Below are 23144 nucleotides of genomic sequence, written 5' to 3' on the forward strand. Positions count from 1 at the left end.
TCTCCCAGACCATCATTATAGGTAAAAGAACATTGCTCCAATACTCAGGACTGGGTTATTTTACTAGCAAATTATGTTCCATATTAAGCCTCAAAACAAACCTTTTTCCAAGCATTCCTGTTGCTACAGCTAAGACGACCGAAGAGAGAGACTTCTCCTTCCGTACAGAAGACGTAGCGATATGTACTCTTCCTTGTATAGGAACAATCTGCTCATCTCTCCCAGTCTGAGGTCCTTCCAAATTTTCAACTTCCACGTGGCTCTTCACTGCAGCAGGATTATTTTGGTCATCAAAATGTAATCTATGTATAAGAAACAGCATTCAAATATGATGCTTTAAATCCTGAGTGCACATTAAAGTATCATGTGGATGGACAGATGCTCTCATTTTCTCCTGCTGACAGTGTCTCACTTCTTATGAATGAGCTTCCATTTGGTAATTTGCTGGAATGCAGGTTAGCAGTACTATTTCCCAGCACAGTAGCAAGTGTCCAAATCAATGAGGCAACATGGGGTCATCTTATGACGCTTGATCAAAGTGAGGACTGCTCAGCAAGACAAATTCCTAATTTTAGGAGAATGAGCTTCAGAAATGTATTGGCTTTGTGTGGCAAGGTTTTTGTAGCGGGGGGGTTACAGGAGTGGCTTCTGTAAGAAGCTGTGGAAGCTTCCCCTGTGTTCGAGAGAGCCAACACCAGCCAGCTCTAAGACGGACCCGCCGCTGGCCAAGGCCAAGCCCATCAGTGATAGTGGCAACACCTCTGTGACAGCATTTTTAAGAAGGGAAAGAAAGTTGGGACAGACGGAAAATGGCAGCTGGCGAGAGGAGTGAGAACATGTAAAAGAAACAACTCTGCAAACACCAAGGTCAGTGAAGAAGGAGGGGGAGGAGGTGCTCCAGGCACTGGAGCAGAGATTCCCCTGCAGCCCCTGGTGAAGACCATGGTGAGGCAGGCTGTCCCCCTGCAGCCCAAGGAGGTCCACGGTGGAGCAGATATCCACCTGCAGCCCGTGGAGGACCCCACGCTGGAGCAGGTGGGTTCCCGAAGGAGGCTGTGACCCCATGGGAACCCCACGCTGGAGCAGGCTCCTGGCAGGACCTGCGGATCTGTGGAGAGAGGAGCCCACAGAGCAAGTTTTCTGGCAGGACTTGTGACTCTGTGGGGGACACACACTGGAGCAGTGTGCTCCTGAAGGACTGCACGCCGTGGAAAGGACCCATGCTGGAGCAGTTCGTGAAGAACTGCAGCCTGTGGGAAGGACCCATGTTGGAGAAGTTTGTGGAGGACTGTCTCCTGTGGGAGGGACCCCACGCTGGAGCAGGGGAAGAGTGTGATGAGTCCTCCCCCTGAGGAGGATGCAGCGGCAGAAAATAACGTGTGATGAACTGACCGTAAACCCCATCCCTGTTCCCCTGTGCTGCTGGGGGGGGTTGGTAGAGAATCCAGGAGTGAAGTTGTGCCCGGGAAGAAGGGAGAGGTGGAGGGAAGGTGTTCTGAGATTTGGTTTTATTTCTCATTACCCTACTCTGGTTGATTTGTAATAAATTGAGTTAGTTTTCCCCAAGCTGAGTCTGTTTTGCCCGTGATGGTAATTGGTGAGTGATCTCTCCTGTCCTTATCTCGACCCACAAGCTCTTTGTTACATTCTCTCTCCCCTGTCCAGTTGAGGAGGGGGAGTGATAGAACGGCTTTGGTGGGCACCTGGCGTCCAGCCAGGGTTAACCCACCACAAGAAATTGTCAGGCTTCCCAGACCTTAGGTGCACTCTCTTCCCAATCTCACTCCATCAATGGGAGTCAGTGGGATCAGTGTCAGTCCCTCTCTATGATCTACCCCGGAGATTCGGTCCTCCAGGAAAGAACTGTGGCTGGGACCACTGGCCACTATTACACCTGGGCTTCAAGTTTTCCAAAGAGGAGATAATGATCACAACTAAAGTTGTTCTACTCTGTATAAAACATTTGTATATTCAGAGCAAGAGGAACAATGACTGCTCATCTCTGCTTTATCAAATTTTTTGTTAGCTTTTAAGGTAAACACTGTCAATAGGACTCACTGAATAAGTCTAGACTGAGAAGCTGATAATTTAGAGCACTTTCCTGAAAAAAAGTAGGTCAAATCTATTCTAATAGGCTTCCTGCACTTGTGTACTGCACGTTTGGGAATCAACCCTTATCACCAGAATCATAGAATGAATCATAGAATGGTTTGCATTGGAAAGGACCTTAAAGATCATCTAGTTCCAACCCCCCTGCTATGGGCAGGGACACCAGGGATGGGGCATCCACAGCCTCTGTGCGCAACCTGTTCCAGTGCCTCACCACCCTCGCAGTGAAGAACTTCTTCCTTACACCTAGTCTGAATATACCCTCTTTCAGTTTAAAGCCATTACCCCTTCTCCTATCAATACATGCCCTTGTAAAAAGTCCCTCCCTGGCTTTCTTGTAGGCCCCTTCTAGGTACTGGAAGGCTACCACAAAGTCTCACCAGAGCCTTCTCTTCTCCAGGCTGAACATACTATCAGGGCTTTAGCTTTCCTAACCTGATCCCTGGCTGCTCGGACAATTTCTCTGTATTCCTCCCAGGCTACCTGTTCTTGCTTCCACCCTCTATAGGCTTCCCTTTTGTGTGAGTTTGTCCAGGAGCTCCTTGTTCATCCATGCAGGCCTCCTGGCGTTTTTACCTGACTTCCTCTTTGTTGGAATGCATTGCTCCTGAGCTTGGAGGAGGGTTCCTTGAATATTAACCAGCTTTTTTGTGGCCCCTCTTCCCTCCAGGGCTTTATCCCATGGTACTCTAAGCAGCAGATCCCTGAAGAGGCCAAAGTCTGCTCTCCTGGTCATAGAATCGTTTAGTTTGGAAAAGACACTTAAGATCGAGTCCAGCCATCAACCATGCCCACTAAACCACATCCTGAAGTGCCCTGTCTACATGTTTTTTGAATACCTCCAGGGATGGTGACTCAACCACTTCCCTGGGCAGCCTGTTCCAATGCCTGACAACACTTTCGGTAAAGAAATTTTTCCTAATATCCAATCTAAACCTCCCCTGCCACAACTTCAGGTCATTTCCTCTCATCCTATCTCCAGCCACCTGACAGAAGAGACCAGCACCCACCTCACTACAACCTCCTTTCAGGTAGTTGTAGAGAGCAACAAGGTTTCCCCTCAGCCTTCTTTTCTCCAGACTAAACAACCCCAGTTCCCTCAGCCGCTCCTCCTAAGACTTGTGCTCCAGGCCCCAAGTCCAGGATAGCAAGCTTGCTGTGCACCCTCCTCTCTGCCTAAAGGAGCTTGAATTCCACCATTTCATGGTCGCTGCAGCCAAGGCTGCCCTTGAGCTTCACATTCCCCACCAGCCCCTCCTTGTTGGTGAGAACAAGGTCCAGCATAGCACCTCTCCTTGTTGGCTCCTCTATCACTTGGAGAAGTAAGTTGTCATCAATGCATTCCAGGAACCTCCTGGACTGTTTATGCCCTGCTGTGTTGTCCTTCCAACAGTTATCGGGGTGGATGAAGTCCCCCATGAGGACCAGGGCTTGTGAACGTGAGGCTGCTCCTACCTGTCTATGGAGGGCCTCATCTGCTTGGTCTTCCTAGTCAGGTGGCTTGTTGCAGACTCCCACTATGTCACCTGTCCCTGCCCTCCCTTTAATCCTGACCCATAAGCTCTCCGTTGGCTCCTCATCCATTCCCAGGCAGAGCTCCATGCGCTCCAGCTGGTCACTGACATCAAGGGCAACACTCCCTCCTCATCTCCCCTGCCTGTCCTTCCTATATCCTTCCATTCCAACACTCCAGTCATAGGAGCCATCCCACCACATCTCTGTGATGCCAGTAAGATCATAGCCCTGCAGGCATGCACACATCTCTAACTCCTCTTGTTTATTCCCTGTGCTACGTGCATTTGCATAGAGGCATTTAAGCTGGGCCCCCAATAAAGCTGACTTACTGGCTGGAGTGGCTGGAATTCCTCTGTGCTGCTCTTCAGGGGCTCTCCTGCTGACCTGTGATCCCTCTCCAGGCTCTGGGCACCTATTGCTCGCACTGGCATCAAAGTGGTAGCAGTGGGATGGACTGAGGTTCCACTGCCCCAGCAACTTTAGTTTAAAGCCCTCTTCACCAGTTTAGCAAGCCTATGACCAAAGATGGTCCTCCTCTTCTCTGACAGATGAGCCCCATCAGCCCCCAGCAGACTAGGTTTCTCAAAGCGAGTCCTATGGTCTAAGTAGAATATTTAATAAAAAACAGTTTTGCCCTTTCTAAACCCAGATACAGAAATTTTCTGAAAAACTTAGGATTATGAGTTCACAATCTAAACTCATAAATGATTGAAACCACCGTGTTAATTTACCATAAGGGGCCTGGGGGGCCGGGGACACGACACCACCACCACCACATTCAGCTCTACTTACATATGCACAGACCTTTTTGCTTCCTCCAGAAGAAGAGGTGATCCAATAGCCCCATAATCATCCTCAGAATCCAAAGATGCGGCAGGACTTTTGCACAGTGCTTCAACATCTTTTAACATATTATTTGTTTCTCTTTCAGACACAGGAGACTTTGGTTTTTCAGAATCAGCTACGTGATCATGTATTGCAGGCTTCAGAGGTGACCATCCTGCCATATATATAGAACAGGTTTAATTCTTCTACTCAAAACCTTACAAAATCCCCAAAAACAGTTACCCAAAAAAACCTTAATTCAATAATAGTGCTACCAACCTTTGCTGCTCACTGGTTTCAGTGGTGATGCAGGTAAGGACTCTGCAGAATTACAGGCTCTTTTCACAGAGTTAGTTAACCTTGCCTTTGGCTGTTATAGTTGATAACAAATGAGACAAAGTAAAATATTTGGTAAAGCAACGGTATTTTGACAGGAATATAAATTTCTACAGAACACAATATAATTTCCTTCCCTTAATTCTTACTCATTTGAAGCACAGTTCTATTTTAACTAAACACTTCAATTTTCTATCACTTAAGACTTTCTAAAACTGTGAATTTCAAACAACAGGTAGAACAGTGTGTACAGTAAATACCAATTTGCAGCTTTGAACAGACATCCTGCTAGTCCACAGGCAAGCTATTTACTCTTTTCATTAGAATGAATTAATTTAAACAATTTAATTCACCTTAATTAAGTCAGGCTGAGGTTTTGCAAGAATCACTTTGAGGTTATACAGTATTCTAACATCAGACTGAAGTAAACAAACACCATTATAAAGGATGTCTGTTCTCAACACCGCCATTAATAAAATCTCCTAGTTTTACAAAAAACTACTAGAATCAAAATATTAAAACTAAATATACAAACTAGATTATTGGCATCATTCTCTCAGACAGCACATTAACAAGTCCTTCAACTTGCTTCTACTCTTCAACAAAGTTACAGATGCACAAACTTATAGTACAGATAACTTTATCAGGAGTTGACAAGCTGCTTTTATACAAGAATCATCTTTCAATTTCACTATCCATCGGAAGAACTGTGTCCATATATCTGGCAAAGTGACAGAAACCAACCCCAGTGGAGTCTGAGACAGCCATACCCACTACCAGTTATGAGGCAGCATGCTTCAACCTGAGACCATGAGAAATTTAACTATCCTGTACAAAAAGCTGAAAAAGCTTATATTAGCAAAAACCCAAGAAAATAATCTGTTAAATAAATCTAGTTATAGAATATTTACTATTAGAGCACAACAAACTAAGAAAAAAACATTACCAGCAACTATTACAGAAGGTTAAATTACAGCCTATATACTAATACAAGTGATATATGGAGCTTATTCATTCAACACTCATACAGAACTAAATCCTACAGAGCTAAACTTATACCCAAGTGAAACTGTACCCAATGCTATGTTGTGACACTGCCATAACTAACTTACCCTTTGGCTCTGTACTGAAGTCCTCTTCTCATTTTTGACAATAGGAGTTGAGCAACAGGTTGCACTTGGAGAGCTTATTTCAAGATCACTGCTACAACCTATAAAGAAAAAAACTATAAATAAGAGATTCTTGGAATTGTCCAGGTTTCATTTATTTTAACAAGTTGCTATGGCTCATCAAGGTCACGTAAATCCAAACAAGAAAGAAACCACCTACTGGGGAGAAAGATTACCTTCATAAGACAGCTAAGACACAGTTTTAAGCATCTGGGATTGGGGTGCTTTTAAAGACCGTGAAAAAGACTTTACTTTTATCCATTTTATCTCTGTTTTTTATTTCTATTTATTTACCACTAAATATAATACAAGGAAGAAATTATTTTTTTCCTTTAACCAGCAAATTAAGCAAAACACCAAATAAAAGCTTACTTTCGAAACAATCCTGTATGACTGTCAGTACGTTTTGACCTGGCTGTACATCAATCTTATTTCTAGAAAAAAAGGGGAAAAAAAAATTTAAATCAAAAATACTAAGTGTTCCTATCCCAGCAATATAAAAGTAGTAAAGTTCTTAATATTTTAAATTATTTCCACTAGTCCCCACTTCAATATATTTTACCTACCATTTCCATACAGAGATATCTGCAAAAAAACTTGTCTAAATAAGGATTCCAGGAGAAAAAGCCCCACTATCACAGAATATGATGAGATTGAAAAAATCTTTTTACATAAAAGAAAACATACAACCACTACAACAGTTCTCAGGTAAAACAGCTTTGGGATGAATAGAAATTCTCGCTTGAAATAAATAAATTTTTAAAAAAATCAGCCCTCAAGTAATGTTGCCTGCACAATGACCCAGTCTCAGCAGGCCCAGAAATGAAATGTATAGGCTGCACACCTATCCCTTCATACAAGTATTCAACCCTCTGCTTCTCTTTCTACCACTTATCCACAGTTATTTTGTGCTTCTACAAAAGTTTTAGCAGCAAGAATTGGCTTGAGGTATCAAATTTGTAAGCAAGCGAATGGCTCAGCTGCTTGGATTACTACTTCAAACCTCCCCAGGACAAATGAAAATGGCAGAAGTGATCCACTAGCCAGACCACGTTGATCAAAACCAAGATAACAAGGGAAAAGCCATGGAGTATTTCCCCCATAATGATTATTATATGCCTTTAAAAACAGGTATTTCGGTAGATTTGGTAAGCTCATGAAATGCATGTCTAAAAATGGATTCCAGTAACAAAAAGCTCACAGACTACTGACATGCCTTTAAAGAAAGCTACAGCACTGCCAATACTCAAACTCACCTCTAACATTTACCAGCAAGGGCCAAATAAGCTAGAACTCTGTATGGGCTTCATTTCTCTACCTCTCGAAAGGTAAAATATTTGCACAGACTACTGCTTCTGTGCTCAGGTAGCCTAGTTAGGGGTAGCTTAGGTATAGCTACACCACAGTTCTGCTGCCTCAGCAGAGGAATTAAAAGGAAATCCTTGGTGCTTTGTCACAGCCCCCCACCCCCTGCACAATTTGCTCCCCCCACTGCTAAGAAATACAATAAGTTTGTGAAACATCATATGATCAGTTTAATAAGATACACCCAATAGCTCTGACATTAAGCTCTTGGACAAAAATCAACATAAGTTCTCCAAACAATTGTATTTGAGAATAAAATTTTAAATGTAAATTACCCTCCTCCATGGCAGAATCTTGCTCTGTACTCTTTTTTAAAATGATTCTGTGAAGAAATAAGAATCAATTTTTACTAAGCACTCGTAACATTCGACAGAAAAACAAATAAGTGACCAACCTCCTGTTTCTCATGTAAGCAAGTCTCGAGGATTCTCGATCCATCGGAAACTAGTGGGAGTTACTGCAGCCCTGTTTTTCTTAGAATGCCAAGTAGCTACAACCCCTGTGACAACTGCCAGAAATTCAGCTTTCCTCAAGAATCGTCAAGCATCTGTTGCATTTAAAGTCAGAGAGACTTGTAAGAAACTTACATGACAGTAATCAGAGAACCTAAGGATTTACTTAACATTTCTGTGATGACTATAGATACAATCTTTGAAGTAAGAAGAATGAATGAACTACCACAAAGCAAGCTAGGACATAACCTTATGACACATCTGCTGCTCTGAGAACTGCTCACATGGAGATTCTTACCCTGTGTTTATCACAGGCGAGACCTCATTGACAGGCAGTGAGAGGACACCAGCTGTTCCATAGTAAAACTCTCAGTTAAGTCCCAGCACTTCTTCATATACTTGAACCCCGCGTATAATCAAAGTCATTCATATAGCAGACATGACTCCAGTCATCTATTAGCACAACTACAGTAGTAATAACTCAAATGACAGTATATTATCAGTGTTACTTTCCAGGCCAACAAATGAAATACAGCCTACTGAGCTGGGAACAAAGACTGTAGAGGATAAAAACAGGAAGGACAAGTCAAGAAAAAATGAAGAGCTAAGCAGAGTGCAGTTTTTCACCAATGTGACAAGAAAATGTCTCAAAAAAATTCTACCTGTTTAGCTGAAAAACAATTACGACCTCTTCCTCACTTGTGTAAACCGGAAAGTGTATGTGCAGTATGGAGATTATCTAGTCCTAATACAAAAGAATTCAGCACATTTTTCCTAAGTTTGCCATACTGACATTACTTTGTACTTCTTTGTGATTCCTCTTTGAATATTACTTCTGGCAATTAAAATAACCAAAACCACTTAAGGATTTATTGCACTGCAAATTTTCAACATCAACTTAAAATGGCAGGAAGAAGCTCTAGGTCGCATGGGAAAACGACTGACCAAAAGTCATCACTTCAGAAACAGTGCAGAGCCATACTCCACAGCAACTCAGTCTCTCAGGCTTAAACTTCTTCCACTTGCAGCAGCGTGCAGTACAATCAACTGACAAGCAACCTTTTGTATAAGAAAATTAAAAATTCCTGCAACGGATCTAGAAGAGCTTATAACAGTTTATCGTTATGTTCATACCCCACTACAGATAATGAGCGTTTAAAACTTAAACTCCCTGTGTACTGCTGACAGACAACGGTAGGAAGAAGAATAGTATGTCTCTATGTATTGGGTCTGGCTGAGATGGAGTTTATTCTCCCCATAGCAGCCCTCGCTCATAGCGCTGTGCTCTGCATCAGTAGCTAGAAAGGCGTTAATAACACACCAGTGTTTTGGCTACTGCTGAGCAGTGCTGGCACAGCATCAAGGCTGTCTCTCCAATGTTTAGTCCCCCCTCAATGGTAGGCTGGGGCTGGGCAAGATCTTGGGAGGGGACATAACCAGGACAGCTGACCTAAACTAACCAAATAGATATTCCATACCATATGACATCAGCTCAGATATAAAAGCTAAGTAAAAGGAGACGGAAGGGGGGCATTTTTGTCTTTAGGAGCAACCACTACGCATAGTGAAGCCCTGCTTCCCAGGAAGTGGCTAGATATCGCCTGCTGATGGGAAGTAGAGAATAACATCATTTGTTTTTCTTTGCTTTTGTGCGCGACCTTTGCTTTCACTTTATTAAACTGTCCTTACCTTGACCCACGAGCCTTTTGTTGTATTTTCTCCCCCCTGTCCAGCTGAGGAGGGGGAGTGATAGAGAGGCTTTGGTGGGCACCCAGCCTCCAGCCAGGGTCAACCCACCACACTCTAGCATGTCTAGACAAGAGTCGCTGGTTCTTTACACGCTAACCGGTGAAAGGAAGGTCTCCAGAGACGAGCGACAGGCGCAGCTGCAGGCAGCCTAAGGGAAACGGGGGTCCCAACAGACAAGCCCTCAGAACAGAAGCGCTTGTGCCAGCAACCGGCGCCAAGAGGGAGGAGGGCAGAGCACTAACCCCCGCCCCGCTCTTCTCGGGCGGAAGCGGGTAACGCGCAGAGCCCCACCGCGCCCTCAGGCTCGAAAGGACGGGCCCGCCCCTCAGGAGCGCAGTGAGGAGAAGGCCGCGCCGCCACTGTTACGGAAGGGAACGGCCACTGCCCCCCACAGCCGCCCCCCCTTCCCCCCTCGCCGCCGCTTCGCGCTCTCTCACCAAAGCCTCCGCCATCCCAGGCCGCCGCGACGAGGCCGAAAACACCGCGGCCGCGGGACCCGGCCGAGCCATCGCCCCGGCGAACCTCCCGCCGCTTTCAAACTTCGGGCGCCTTCCCGCTGCGCACCAGCAGCGCACCGGCCACGCCCCCTTTCCCCCCCGCCATTGGTCGGCGGCCGCCGCGCGCCAGCGAGGGAGGTTGCTTCGGTTCGCGCGAACGCGGCGGGCCGTTGTCGCGCCTGCGCAAGAGGCAGCGGCTCTTCCACCCCCCCTCCCCCCCCCGCGCTTCACCCCTCAGAGCACCTTTCCTTCCCTGAGGAGAGGCGGAGGGCGGTAGTGCTGTTCTTTTTTTGCCTCGTGAGAAACGCCAGTTCAAATCCTCGCTTTTCTAAACGCTACACCTACAGTCACCACAGCGGGTCGCAGTTTTTTCTTTAAAACATTAGAATCATAGAATCATTTAGGCTGGAAAAGACCTTTAAGATCAACGAGTCTAACTGTAAAGCTAACACTGCCAAGTCCACCACTAAATCATGGCCTTAAGTGCCACATCTACATGTCTTTTAAATACCTCCAGGGATGGTGACTCAACCACTTCCCTGGGCAGCCTGTTCCAATGCCTGACAACCCCTTCAGTGAAGAAATTTTCCCCAATATCCAGTCTAAACCTCCCCTGGCACAACTTGAGGCCGTTTCCTCTCCTCCTATCACTTGTAACTTGGGAGAAAAGACGGACACCCGCCTCGCTACAACCTCCTTTCAGGTAGTTGTAGAGAGCGATAAGGTCTCCCCTCAGCCTCCTTTTCTGCAGGCTAAACAACCTGGAGAAGAATTAGTGAAGAACTCAACAATGAGCAAAAACAACTGCTTGAGAACATAACATATCCACAATATCTTACAGTATCTGCAAAAGACAGCCCAAAAATATTATTTTAAATGATGCTTTTTATCACACACTGGCAAACAGTGGACTAAGTGCTGGCTTGTCGTCATCAGCCTTGCAAAGCAAAGGTGCAGGTACCCATGGTCATTAGCTTTTCTGCAATGTTCAACAGCAAAGACAAATTCTGCCATTTAAGCACAATCAATAGAGAACATGTACAAAAATCTGCAAATTAGCCAAAATCTGAGAACATGTACCTGTCCCCAGCCATTTTTAGAGATGACATGGAGTATTTACTTTCACATGCAGGACCGAACTCTTCTTCTGCTAGAGTTGGTTGGCAGCTATCTGATCTATCATAGATCACCTTACCAGCTAATTATGTACTCGTCTTACACCGACACACAGCTGAGAAACAGAAAAGGCCATAAAGATGTTCAACAAAAAACAAGCCTTTTTTTTTTTAAAATGATGTTTGCTTTGCATTTGGTAGCCACCACCATTGAAACACCAAGTCTTTTCATCCCTATTCTTTCTGACCGCTAAGGGGAAGGCCAGCAACTAAGTTAAACATCATGGTTCTGTGAAATTGATGGGAGTTTCACCCCTCATTTCATCAGGACCAACACTTCATTCCTGAACTACCACTTCCCTTCACAATTTCTTTAAAGGCTTTGCTATATTAGCTCTTTCACAATGAAAGTCATCCTCCTACATAGAATCATAGAATCGTTTAGGTTGGAAAAGATCTTCAAGATCATTGAGTCCAACCATCATCCATGCCCACTAAACCATGTTCTGCAAGATCATTGAGTCCAACCATAATCCATGCCCACTAAACCATGTTCTGGAGTACCCCATCTACTTGCTTTTTGAATACCTCCAGGGATGGTGACTCAACCACTTCCCTGGGCAGCCTGTTCCAATGCCTGACAACACTTTCAGTAAAGAAATTTTTCCTAATATCCAATTTAAACCTCCCCTGCCACAACTTCAGGTCATTTCCTCTCATCCTATCTCCAGCCACCTGACAGAAGAGACCAGCACCCACCTCACTACAACCTCCTTTCAGGTAGTTGTAGAGAGCAATAAGGTCTCCCCTCAGCCTTCTTTTCTCCAGGCTAAACCACCCCCGTTCCCTCAGCCGCTCCTCATAGGACTTGTGCTCCAGGTCCTTCATCATCTTCGTTGCCCTTCTCTGGACACGTTCCAGCACCTCAATGTCTTTCCTGTAGTGAGGGGCCCAAAACTGAACACGGTACTCGAGGTGCGGCCTCACCAGTGCCCAGTACAGGGGAACGATCACCTCCCTGCTCCTGCTGGCCACACTATTTCTGATACAGGCCAGGATGCCGTTGGCCTTCTTGGCCACCTGGGCACACTGCTGGCTCATATTCAGCTGGCTGTCAACTAGCACCCCCAGGTCTTTCTCTGCTGGGCAGCTTTCCAGCCACTCTTCCCCAAGCCTGTAGCGCTGCATCGGATTGTTTTGACTGAAGTGCAGGACCCAGTACTGAGCCTTGTTGAACCTCATACAATTGGCCTCAGCCCATCGATCCAGCCTGTCCAGATCCCTCTGTAGAGCCTTCCTACCCTCAAGCAGATCAACATTCCCACCCAACTTGGTGTCATCTGCAAACTTACTGAGGGTGCACTCAATCCCCTCGTCCGGATCATTAATAAAGATATCAAACAGAACTGGCTTCAATACTGAGCCCTGGGGAACACCACTTGTGACCCACTGCCAGCTGGATTTGACTCCATTCACCACAACCCTCTGGGCTCATCCAGCCAGCCAGTTTTTTACCCAGCGAAGAGCACACTTGTCTAAGCCTTGAGCCACCAGCTTCTCAAGGAGTATGCCATGAGAGATGGTGTCAAAGGCCTCACTGAAGTCCAGGTAGACAATATCCACAGCCTTTCCCTCATCCACTAGGCAGGTCACCTGGTCATAGGAGGAGATCAGGTTGGTCAACCAGGACCTGCCTTTCATGAACCCATGCTGGCTGGGCCTGATCCCCTGGTTGTCCTGCACATGCCATGTGAGCGCACTCAAGACGAACTGCTCCATAATCTTCCCGGGTACCAAGGTCAGACTGACAGGCCTGTAGTTCCCCGGATCCTCCCTCCAACCCTTCTTGTAAATGGATGTCACATTGGCAAGCCTCCAGTCATCTGGGACCTCCCCTGTTGACCAGGATTGCTGATAAATGATGAAGAGTGGCTTGGCAAACTCCTCCACCAGCTCCCTCAGTACTCTTAGATGGATCCCCTCTGGTCCTATAGACTTGTGAATGTCCAGGCAGCATAGCAGGTCATTAACTATTTCCTCCTGAATTATGGGGGGTATATTCTGCTCTCCATCCCTGTCTTCCAGCTCAGGGGGCTGAGTACCCTGAGGATAACTGGTCTCACTATTAAAGACTAAGGCAAAGAAGGCATTAAGTATCTCAGCCTTTTCCTCATCTTTGGTAGCAATGTTCCCCTCTGCATCCAGTAAAGGATGCACATTACGAAGCTGATTTATCCTTGCCAGTTATAAACAATCATAGCAGATTTATTTTCAATATTCCTTTTAGAGTCCTGTAATGCCCCTAGCCATTTGCTAAAGAAAGTTCAACTCTGATAGTCTCAACGTTAATCCACATTCCCAATGAAAAATTTAAATATTATTTCAGAGGCAGCTAAAAGCAATCTCCTCCCTGGCAGCAGCCCATGAAAAGTCCAGTGCTGTATGCCATAAAAAGCAGGCTTTTCCACCAAGACCTCCAGGTGACACCCATCACAGTAATGATGCACTTTTGTACCAGCATGCTCATCTTTTGAATGTCTCCCCTTGAGCAAACCCGAGGAGAGCACTGTAAAGGAAAAGATCCTTTTAATCCATTCAGTCTGGTTCACCCCATGATCATACACCACACAAAGAGTCATTGGTGTGTGCTGACCTAAAAGCAAGAACACAGACTTCCTCTTTGAGGTGCTGCTTTTTCCCCCCTCTCACCAGGGTGAGTTTCCTGGCTGAGGCTGATACAGAGCAGACTGAGAACAACGGGAGTGGCGGGGGGAGAGCACAGCAACCCAAAGGATGCTGAGAGGCATTAGAGAACACCCTGAGGAAATTCCTCAGCCAGCCCCCCGGCGGATCTTCCAGGTGAGGCAGAGCATCACCGGTCTGCCTTTGTACTTCCAAGGTTACCTGTCTGTCCGGCACTCAAAATGCCAGGTAAGGAAGTGGATGTGTTGAAATATTTCTTCAAAAATGTATTGCTGGGAGCTACAGGTTTATGGGGGGAGATGTTTCTCAGCACTGGCTGACACAAATGGTTGCACTGAAATAATGATATCTAGTTATTTCTGTTCATATTACTTGGACAGGGAGAAGTAAAATACATTATGTAAGGTAACCATCAATATCTCCAGAATCCCATTATAATTTACTATTACCTACTGAAATGTGGATTGAGTTTGACTGATTTCATAGCTACCACCATGGTGAAAAGCTAATGCAATATTTTTAATACCAAGAGCAAAGTTTGACACAGTTATATTGCTGTGACGCATCCTCCATTTACTGGAGAACAGTATCCATCCCGAAGTCTTCAGTAACATGCCACCTGAGGTATATGTGAGATTCTCTACATCTTTTTTATTCTTATTAGTAAGGGCTGATGATTTAAGATACGTGGACTAACGGAAAATAAGAGTGGAGTTTTTTGACCTAAGATAACTATTTAAGACGCAAATCTGTAACCGCCTACATGCTTGTGTATGTTACAATAGCATGTATGTTCAGAGCACGTCCCTAGTCAAGCTGATTGCCCTTTCTTAGCACTTGATAATGACAGTCCCTGTATTGAGGGTTACAAAGTAATTTTTACCCTACCTACGCTCACATCTCTGTAGATGGAGAAGCACAGATGGAGTAGAGAAAATGAGAGTCACGCAGTGCTAAAAGACCAAAATAGCATAGTAGTTCACAAACACAGAATCAACCAGGTACCACAGAAAACAGGAACTCCATGAAACAAAAAAGCAGACTAATAATTTTACTATTAATTCTTCTGCAGCACTAGAAATTATTAATGCATTACTTCATTGTATCTAGCAGGAGGACAGCTGCAAGCTTAATAAAGCTCCCTGTTACGTTCCTTTATTTATATCCTTTCACATAAAACCTTTTTTTCCCCCTGAAAAATCCTTCCTTCTGAAATTCAGTAACTACCATACTGGAATAACAAAACCTAACAGGGCAAAGCAATAATACACAGCCAATCCGAAGAGACTTATATGGGACTGATGAGGTGTATTATCACTTTTGAGAGACCAGATACCCAAGCGAAAAACATACTCCTGGCTATAACAAGTACTCCTCAGCAACTACTATTACTACATTTCCATAGAGCAGAAAGCCCAGTTCATAAGGTGCAGTTCAAAAATTTCCCATGACATCCAGGCCCATACCACAGCAAGTATTCACAGCCTTCATTAACTTTGCCAAGGACAGATGGTTTAACAAGGACATTCACCTTAACACAACACTGCAGTGTTCAGAGGTTGGGGTCCAGAGGCTGAGTGCTATAGAAATTTTACACTAGTAATTTGACAGAAACCACCAGAAAGACTAGTTAGGAGCTAGCAGTGTAAAGAGCAAGGATCACCTACAGGATAGTCTAGGGAATGTTGCTCACTGTAATTTCTATGACCTGTCAGACTTCACAAATTATTTCTTTTCCCAGTTTTTGTGACTGTGTTTTAAACCCCCACCTCAAAAAAACCCCCCACAAAACCAAGAACCAGACAAAAACACCCCACCCCACCCCAAAACCAAACAACAAACACAAAACAGGTAAGTAAACTGAAAACCGAACAGTTTCTGTTTTACAGAAGTTGCTTTCCCAATTGAGTGTCCTGTAACCACTATAGTTCTCAGGGTATCAGGGGCACATGAAAAAAGAAAAACCTTTCCTGTCACTCTGGCATGACTGATTAGGGAACAGTTAGAAGAAGTGGGCAATTGTACTTGCCATAGTCATAATTTAAAGACAAAGCCTGTAAAATACCACTTCAAATGCAAGAAGTCCAGTTAATAGGTCAGACTACCATCAAGCTCCATAATCTTCTCCCTATAGCAAGTAAACTGGCAGGATCAAAATTCAATGCAAGTAGGCACTTCAAGAGAATGGTGTTCAGAAGATTGGAGTCTTTACACATGTTCATCTTGCACTATTTTCCACTTGTATGCCTTTTAGGGAGAGCAAGATTCTGAAGTGCCATTTAAAATATATTTGACTTCTATTACATACCCCCTTTAAATTGTTTTGACAAACCGTTGACAAACGTTTAAAGCATTTAAATTAGTTAAAAGTAAAAGTTTTCTAGGTCCATGCTGGATTAGGATACTAGAAAATAAAACCTAGAGCCCATGTATCTTTTTGCCTGTAAAGAATTACTTACTGAACTTTTTTTGCATCAACTGCCAGCGAAATACATACTTGCTCTTTAATGATCTTTAAAATACTGAAAACTAACATGTGATGACACAGTTTTTCCTTAGCAGTTCTTTCACTTTCAGCATTTTGTCGGAACAGAAAAGATTGTGTTCACAAACTGTCACTTCCTCCTTTCCAACAGGAATTTAGAGTGTATTGGACAGAACTCAGAGGAACTATGCTCTTCCTTTATGATGATAAGAAAGCCCCAACAGTGAGTTATGTGCTATCTATGTAACTACCCATCTGATTAAGTGCATCAGTTATGTTCAAGTAATCCTTATGTACTCCCAACACCTCTCAGTACCCTTTCCTCTCTCATCTGTATAGTCCAAAAAAATAGTACTGAACATTGTAACAGAAAGGCTGAGATCAAAAAAAACAAAACAGTGTGAAACAAACTATAGCATATTAGTTTGCCTCATCAAAACAAAAAAGGAGTATTTTTTTGGCACTTGAGCTACAAATGTATCCATATTGCTCCATAATTTTACCAAGTCCTTTTTCCTCAGCTGTACACAAGGGTAAAATTATTGTGGTGTGTAACATGACTTTCCTTTATGCAGCTGAGGAGAAAGTCCTTGGTATCATTATCGTGTACTCTGGCTGAGAGTTTAGTTGGAGTCACAAAGCAAATACTCAGGGAGGTCTCCTGGATTTCATCTGTTTGTGATTATGAAGATTAGGATGGGAAAAATCCAGCAAGTACGTTGTTGGTGAGAAGAGCTTCTGTAAGCAGAAGCAAAGGACTGAGCTTTGGCTCATCTGTCAGTTAACTTAACCCAAGTTCTAGTAGAAAAAAAAAGTTTCAATCTATTTTCTTCTAAACAGATTCCTTTGGAGAGCAGCTAGATTTTTTGTGAAAATTACAACTTGTGCTATTTCTCTTTTCCCCCTTCCTTAGTACTCACAGAAATTAGATATATCAACTTTGGCTTCAGCAACCAATGTTTATCCAGATGAAAATGGCTCTGGACAGTTCATCCTGATGCTGTCAAATGAGGAAGTAGAACTGAAGGTAAAAAGAGGAAGACTGTGATTTGTAAGCCACTCAATACTTTACCTCATACAGATATTCAGAGCTCCATTTTGGTGTGGGAGTAGAGCTGGCGTCTCGACATCTAAGCAAGCGTACAGCCTGCAGCTGGGCAGCACCAAAAGGCAGGCAGAGAGGGAGGCAGGGCAAAGGAACTTAACACCAGGGAAACCGCCCCTCGAGCCATCAGAAGTTTTTCTCAGGAGTACCTGGGAATATGGACCGAGCAGAATTGCACAAGAAAATACCCAAGAGAAACTGGGAAGTATCACACTGACAGGCCCATGTCACCTGTAAAACCAAGAAGGAGATAAAGCATCTGAACACCCCACCATTCAGAAGCCATACAGACTGTGGTGCTCAGTAACTATCCTTCTAGGTTTTATACTTGAGACTCACCTATCTCCTTAGCATGGCCTCCTTGGATCCACATAACCTTCTACTTTTACTCCAAGAGAGCGCATGAATTTTTTTACCTTCCCACCTCTGTCCTCTCCCTCTAATTGAACATGAAGTACTGGGGAAGTGCAGGGTTTCAGTGTGTTGTAGCTTGGCAGGGAGCTCATTTCCAGGCATGACACTTCTAAAAGGGTGAGAGTTATTTGAGGCTTCTACATGAAATATACATTTTTGTTGTTGCTGTAGTCGTTCTTACACCATCATTTTCTGTTCTCTCAGGCTAATGACTGCGAATGTGGGAAAGAATGGAAGGGTTTTATTCTCACTGTAACAAAGGTATGGAAGAGTTTTATATCTCACTTCATGTCAAAAGTGTCTGTAAGGGGGTTTGTCTTCATGCGTGCCAGAAGTTGGCTTCCACAGGCACAAAGCCTGATTCTAAGGTGTTTGCACACACTAAACTGTTGAGGGGTTTTGTTGGTTTTGCTTTTTCTTTTTTTTTTTTCCTGAGGAGAGCAAAATTCAGGCTGATTTAACCCCAGTGCATCTGTAATACACACTCTGCCATGGTATCTACTCAGACACAGTTCCCAAACCACTGTCTGCTGTCCAGGAAGGAAAAGACTTCTAGCACAAGTCCGTCCCCTGCAGTTGTGAAAAAGGGAGCCTGCTCCAAGACAACTCTCTAGGTCTTTATCACGGGATGAAGGCATAACCAAAAAAGTGGCCGAACTGCACATTTTGGAGAACCCCTCAGCCCTGTGTTTTATTCTACTATTCTTCTTAGCTAAATGCACTTTGAAAATAGCAAGACCCTCTTTGATAATGACCAGTGGAAAAATAAATGAAGTTTGTTCACAAATGACACTGGCCTAGTTGAATCACTTAAATAGCTGAGGATGGCTGAAACAGGTTAAATTACATTTAGACAGTCTTTTGCAGTATAGCAACTGCAAAATACCGTTGTGGATTCTTACATAATTTCCACTTCCGTCAACGCACATCTTTTCTAAATCAGGACACAGATATCCTTATTTCACTATTCTAACAAAAACACATGTGCAACATTTTATCCAAAGCAGAGGCATATCCAAACCTTCTGGATTATCACAGCTGCTTAAACCAAGCAGGTAAGAAAGATTCCTGCACAGCTGCGCTCAGAGATTAATTATGATGCACACACAGAAACAATTCCTCACAATGTTTGTCCACTCTTTCATTTTCTTTTCAATTACGCTGTTCATTTTCAGCTGTCTGTTCCACCAGATGAGTCATTACTACCTGGGCAACTTACAAGAATGCATGAAGTGCTAGAGAAGGAAAAGAAAAGAAGAATTATACTTAACAACTGTTCCAGCGCATCCTTGAACCGCAAAAGCCCACCCAGCAGTATATTGACCACTATGCCAGCGTAAGCTGTCACTGAACTATGCAAACCCCAACCTGACTAAAGAGCCTTCCCTTCTTTCAAAGTATTATTTCCATGCAGAGGTTCAAAATTCAGCTGTTGCACAAGGTTTTTATAACATTAAATGAACAAAATCTACCTTAAGACCTTTATAGGGATTTCCTAAGAGAAAGATTATTCCTGCAGCTTTCCTACATGCCTTTTGTTCTGAAAAGGCTATGTGCAGCATATTGCTATGCTTAAAAAACTTTTCAGAAAGCCACACATTGGGCTGCTGTATCTGCCCTTCTAAGAAAGTGCTGATTACCATTGAGAAATTCAAGGTAAATCCAGGTTACTCTTCTCACATTCTTTCCAAGGGTCCAGAAAGCATCATACCTGTACAAAAGCTTCACTTTCTCTCTCAGAAGGCCAAAGCACTGCTGTCCTGAATTATGCTCTTATTGTTAGCATTAATGAGCAAGAGTCCCTCAGATGCCATGCCTCTTGGCAGCCATGGCTAGTTACCCTGGATAAGCCTAGCACTATGAAGAGGTATTAGCCTGGTAGACCACATCTCTTCATGCAGCTCAGAATGACGTGGTCTTGCCAGTGTAACTCACATTCATGCCGTTTCTCTCATCCCTTCTATGAAGGTGTTTCTATGCAGTGTCTTGGCAAGAAGCAAAAGAGATGTTAGAAAAGAACGCTTCATGTGGGAATTTAATCCTGCGTCCCAGCAGCGACAGCAAGAACTACGCAATCACTATCCGACACGAGCTGGAGTAGGTTGATTCCATGATATATTATCTCAGTCTTAACTAGCATACGCTGTATTAAAAACTGAATTCTTAATACCCAGAGTTGACAAGTGAAACACATGCCTTGTCTTCAGGCTATTTTGAGAAAGGAAAATGAGGCAGCAGGGGCAGGCCTGAGACCGATTTCTTGGTTCTCTCCTCCTCCAAAGCCAGTTAGATTAACAAAGAAGCAATAAAGATCAGCCAGCAAAAGCCCATTCCCTTGGGTAAATGGGCTTCCCCTGTTTGCCATGAGACCCTACTCAGTTTAAGAAATCATCACACAGAATGAAAATGGAACAAGCTGTACCCCTTTGTAAAATGAACAATAAAAAATGAGACAAGTATTTTCTAACAGTAACTTAATCCAAATATATTTCGACTGAATTGCCATGTTTTAGCTTTTGCAGAACTTCAGAACAAGAAGCATCTGAGACACCAGGAATGACATTTGCAGTTCTCAGTGTTTCTAAACTAAAATGGGAAAAAAAACAAACCCTGCCACACACTTCAGTAAGCTCTGGGGATATTACAAAGCACACCCATTGCTCCTACAGAGGAGTTTATAATGACAACAATACATCAAAAGTATTTCATTTCAGGCAGCATATCAACTTTCATTTTCTTTCAGTGCCCCACGCTTAAAGCACTACAAAGTGATGTCCACAGGAACAAGTTACATTGTCGAATTGGAAAGACCGGTGAGTAAATTCCCTTGTTAAAGATTCTTAAGCAGGTGTTAAGAAATAGCACTTTGCAGAAAATTAGAAAAGCCCTAGTAAATTCCTAACTATAATTTGTGAATCAAAGCAAAGTATGTGGAGAGTTCACCTCTCCTCTTAGTCCAACTAACCTGATCTCAAAGAACAAGTTGGTTTTTTAAGAACTAGAAAAATAGGAACACCCCCCCCATCAGCATCTTCTAACAAAAATAAAAATCAAGCCACTCACAAAACACCCAAGATTGCTCAATTCTTTTTTTTTTTTCAACTCAGGCTTCAGTACTAAGTATCAAAACTGAGCTCTCATTGCAGCTAGAGAAAGCTCAAAATGCACTCCGTGTAACTTTGAGAAATAAAATTACCTTAGTTGAAGTGTGAGCAAGACTGTATGGACCCTGTTATTTGGTTTAAAACAGTTTTCTTCCACTTAAGACATGTTTAACTCATGGCCTGAGAAACATCCTATTGGGTTTGAAAAAGCATCTGCTGTTACACTATCTGCTGAAAAAAGCATCAGCCATCATTGAAGAGCATAACAGTGCAGAGAGCGATCTCACTTCTGGTTTGTTTACTCATTTGATGGAGGGGAAGGAGTTATATGTTCAAGCGTCAAAATGTTAACATCGATTGCAGCGGGCTGCCCTAGACCTCACTGCATCCAAATGCTGACTGTAAATCCAGTACCAGTTGTTTGAGAAATGTTGCTAGGGGTTCCAGCCTGCCAGCAGATTTTTGAAAATGTATTCTCAACTCAGGTAGCATGTTTTATTTGGTGGTTTTGGTTTTTTTGTTTGTTTGTCTGTCTGGGTGTTTTTTGGTTTTGGTGAAACAGGTGACACTCCCAAGCCTTCAGGATGTTATCGATTACTTTGTGACCCAAACTCGAGGGAAACTGAAGCCATTTGTCAGGCAGACGCGCACTGCAGAGGACCCAGTGTTCTGAAAGCAAGCTGGTTGCTGAAGGCACACACAGGAATGGTCCTGCTAAAAGAAAGGCAGGAGAAGCAGCACAGGAACTCCACACTATTGAAGATAAACAGAAGGCATTCCCCAAGCTCTCTCTCAATTTCTAGAACAGCTCTGTTGGCCCTAAACCGAGAATGCGATGCAGCTTCTCCCAGAGAAACTTCTGAGATTTGGGGAGGGCAAGTAACCCCAATTCCTGCAGAAGATTAAATACAGAAAAAGGAAAAAAAAAAAAACAGGAGTGGGAAAGAGAGGATGCATTGCCCCCGCAAAATGCAATAGAAAAATATGAAATTAGGCAGACAGTGTTTGTGGGCTCAATTCTGTCACTGGCTCACAGTGCAATAAACTTTTAGTGTTAAAAACCCCATTTCTTGTCTACTCACTTGTAACAGTGTCAGTGCCATTTATGACATCCCACAGAGACAGCAGGGACGCCTCACCTCTGCTGGGGCTTTGAGCATTGCCAGAGGTGCAATACAGACCAAAAAGCAGAAAAATACAAGTCTGAGTAGCTTAAACTGGAGGTTCCTGGTTCTCAACCTGGTTCCTGGTTGCAAGGTCACGCAAGCCTTACAGGACCTAGAACATCCAGAGTAAGGCAGCTGGGGCATCTCCCATGTCATGCAACCAAGGGAAGGCATAAATTCAAGCAAACTGAGACATCTTCCTGCCCAGCTGAACATTCCTACCCCTTCTACATGTCAGCAGGGGTGTTCATTAGAACCTGCTGTGGGCTACTTCAGGAAACGAAACAAAAATAAGTTAGTGTCTGTGTTGGTTAAGCTCTCTGAACTACCTTCTTCATGGGCTGAGACAAGCCCCAGTGAGTGCACAGGAGGATGAGACTGCACAGCTGGTAATAAGGGAAGGCAGTGAAGAGCCCTGCTGATCATACCAAACAGCTGTGGGACCCCACCAAGCCTTAGGCACAGCATCCATCTTCTTGGAAACTGGGGATCTAGCCTTCAAAACAAGCACCTTAAAGTGATCAGCAGTAAGATCCAAGTTTAGTATTTTTAGCCACTAAGTTCTGCCAGGCAGCTGGACTGAATAAAGTGCTTACAGGATGGGTACCCACTGCTGAGCTACACTCTTTCATAGTTAGTGATGACTAGCTCCAGAGCCTGGCTTTTTTCTTTAAAAAAAAACCCAACCAAATAAACCACACCTCTTCTCTGACAGTGGTTGGAGGAGCATTCACAGAGCTCAGCTGAAGACAGCTATGATCTAGGTACCAAAGCAGCTAGTGCCTTCACTACACACACAGGGAGTGCTCTAGGTAGAGTTCCTCTTATTTGCAGACCAAGATTGATCATCACGTTCCTTTGATATCAGCTGTGAATCACAAATGAATTATTACTTGTTTCAAGGATTATGGAAGTCAGTCAAGGCTTGGGAAGGTTATTTTAAAAGAATGCCCGAGATTATGTGTGACCATATGAAGACGCACCCACTGTATTTATAAAAGTACAACATAGCATGAGACATTAGCACTTTCTTTT

The 23144-nt window shown here is 43.7% G+C and overlaps 2 protein-coding genes across 3 annotated transcripts in view; one reads left to right on the forward strand and one right to left on the reverse strand.

Moving 5' to 3' along the window:
- CENPC (centromere protein C) overlaps window positions 1–10095 on the reverse strand; it is a 32543-nt gene extending 22448 nt beyond the window's left edge. Inside the window, exons 1-7 of one of the 2 annotated variants that reach the window (XM_069782282.1) lie at window positions 9958–10095; window positions 7595–7641; window positions 6327–6388; window positions 5898–5995; window positions 4729–4819; window positions 4417–4624; window positions 102–302 (exon numbers count right to left, since the gene is read on the reverse strand). In XM_069782282.1, coding sequence (XP_069638383.1) covers window positions 102–302; window positions 4417–4624; window positions 4729–4819; window positions 5898–5995; window positions 6327–6388; window positions 7595–7641; window positions 9958–10029 — 779 coding nt within the window. In that variant the 5' untranslated portion in view covers window positions 10030–10095. Of the gene's footprint in view, window positions 1–101; window positions 303–4416; window positions 4625–4702; window positions 4820–5897; window positions 5996–6326; window positions 6389–7594; window positions 7642–9957 lie in introns of those variants that run through there. The other variant, XM_069782275.1, reaches the window with a different exon arrangement.
- A 3742-nt stretch (window positions 10096–13837) lies between these two features.
- On the forward strand, window positions 13838–21696 carry STAP1 (signal transducing adaptor family member 1). The gene is made up of 8 exons (XM_009924466.2): window positions 13838–14063; window positions 16472–16543; window positions 17234–17347; window positions 18044–18100; window positions 19015–19175; window positions 19808–19936; window positions 20583–20652; window positions 21506–21696. The coding sequence occupies exons 1-8, from the start codon at window positions 13926–13928 to the stop codon at window positions 21614–21616; spliced, it is 852 nt and encodes a 283-aa protein (XP_009922768.1). The 5' UTR covers window positions 13838–13925; the 3' UTR covers window positions 21617–21696.
- Window positions 21697–23144: the final 1448 nt, after the last annotated feature.

Source organism: Haliaeetus albicilla, chromosome 1 (assembly GCF_947461875.1).
Source record: "Haliaeetus albicilla chromosome 1, bHalAlb1.1, whole genome shotgun sequence".
NCBI lineage: Eukaryota > Metazoa > Chordata > Aves > Accipitriformes > Accipitridae > Haliaeetus > Haliaeetus albicilla.

What these genes read in the sequence shown, in the direction of transcription:
- STAP1 (XM_009924466.2), top strand. Translation starts at nt 13,926, where the DNA reads ATGCTGAGAGGCATTAGAGAACACCCTGAGGAAATTCCTCAGCCAGCC. An exon ending in ATATTGACCACTATGCCAGC is followed by an intron (nt 19,176 to 19,807) that starts GTAAGCTGTCAC and finishes CCTTCTATGAAG; the next exon opens with GTGTTTCTATGCAGTGTCTT. An exon ending in ACTATCCGACACGAGCTGGA is followed by an intron (nt 19,937 to 20,582) that starts GTAGGTTGATTC and finishes ATTTTCTTTCAG; the next exon opens with TGCCCCACGCTTAAAGCACT.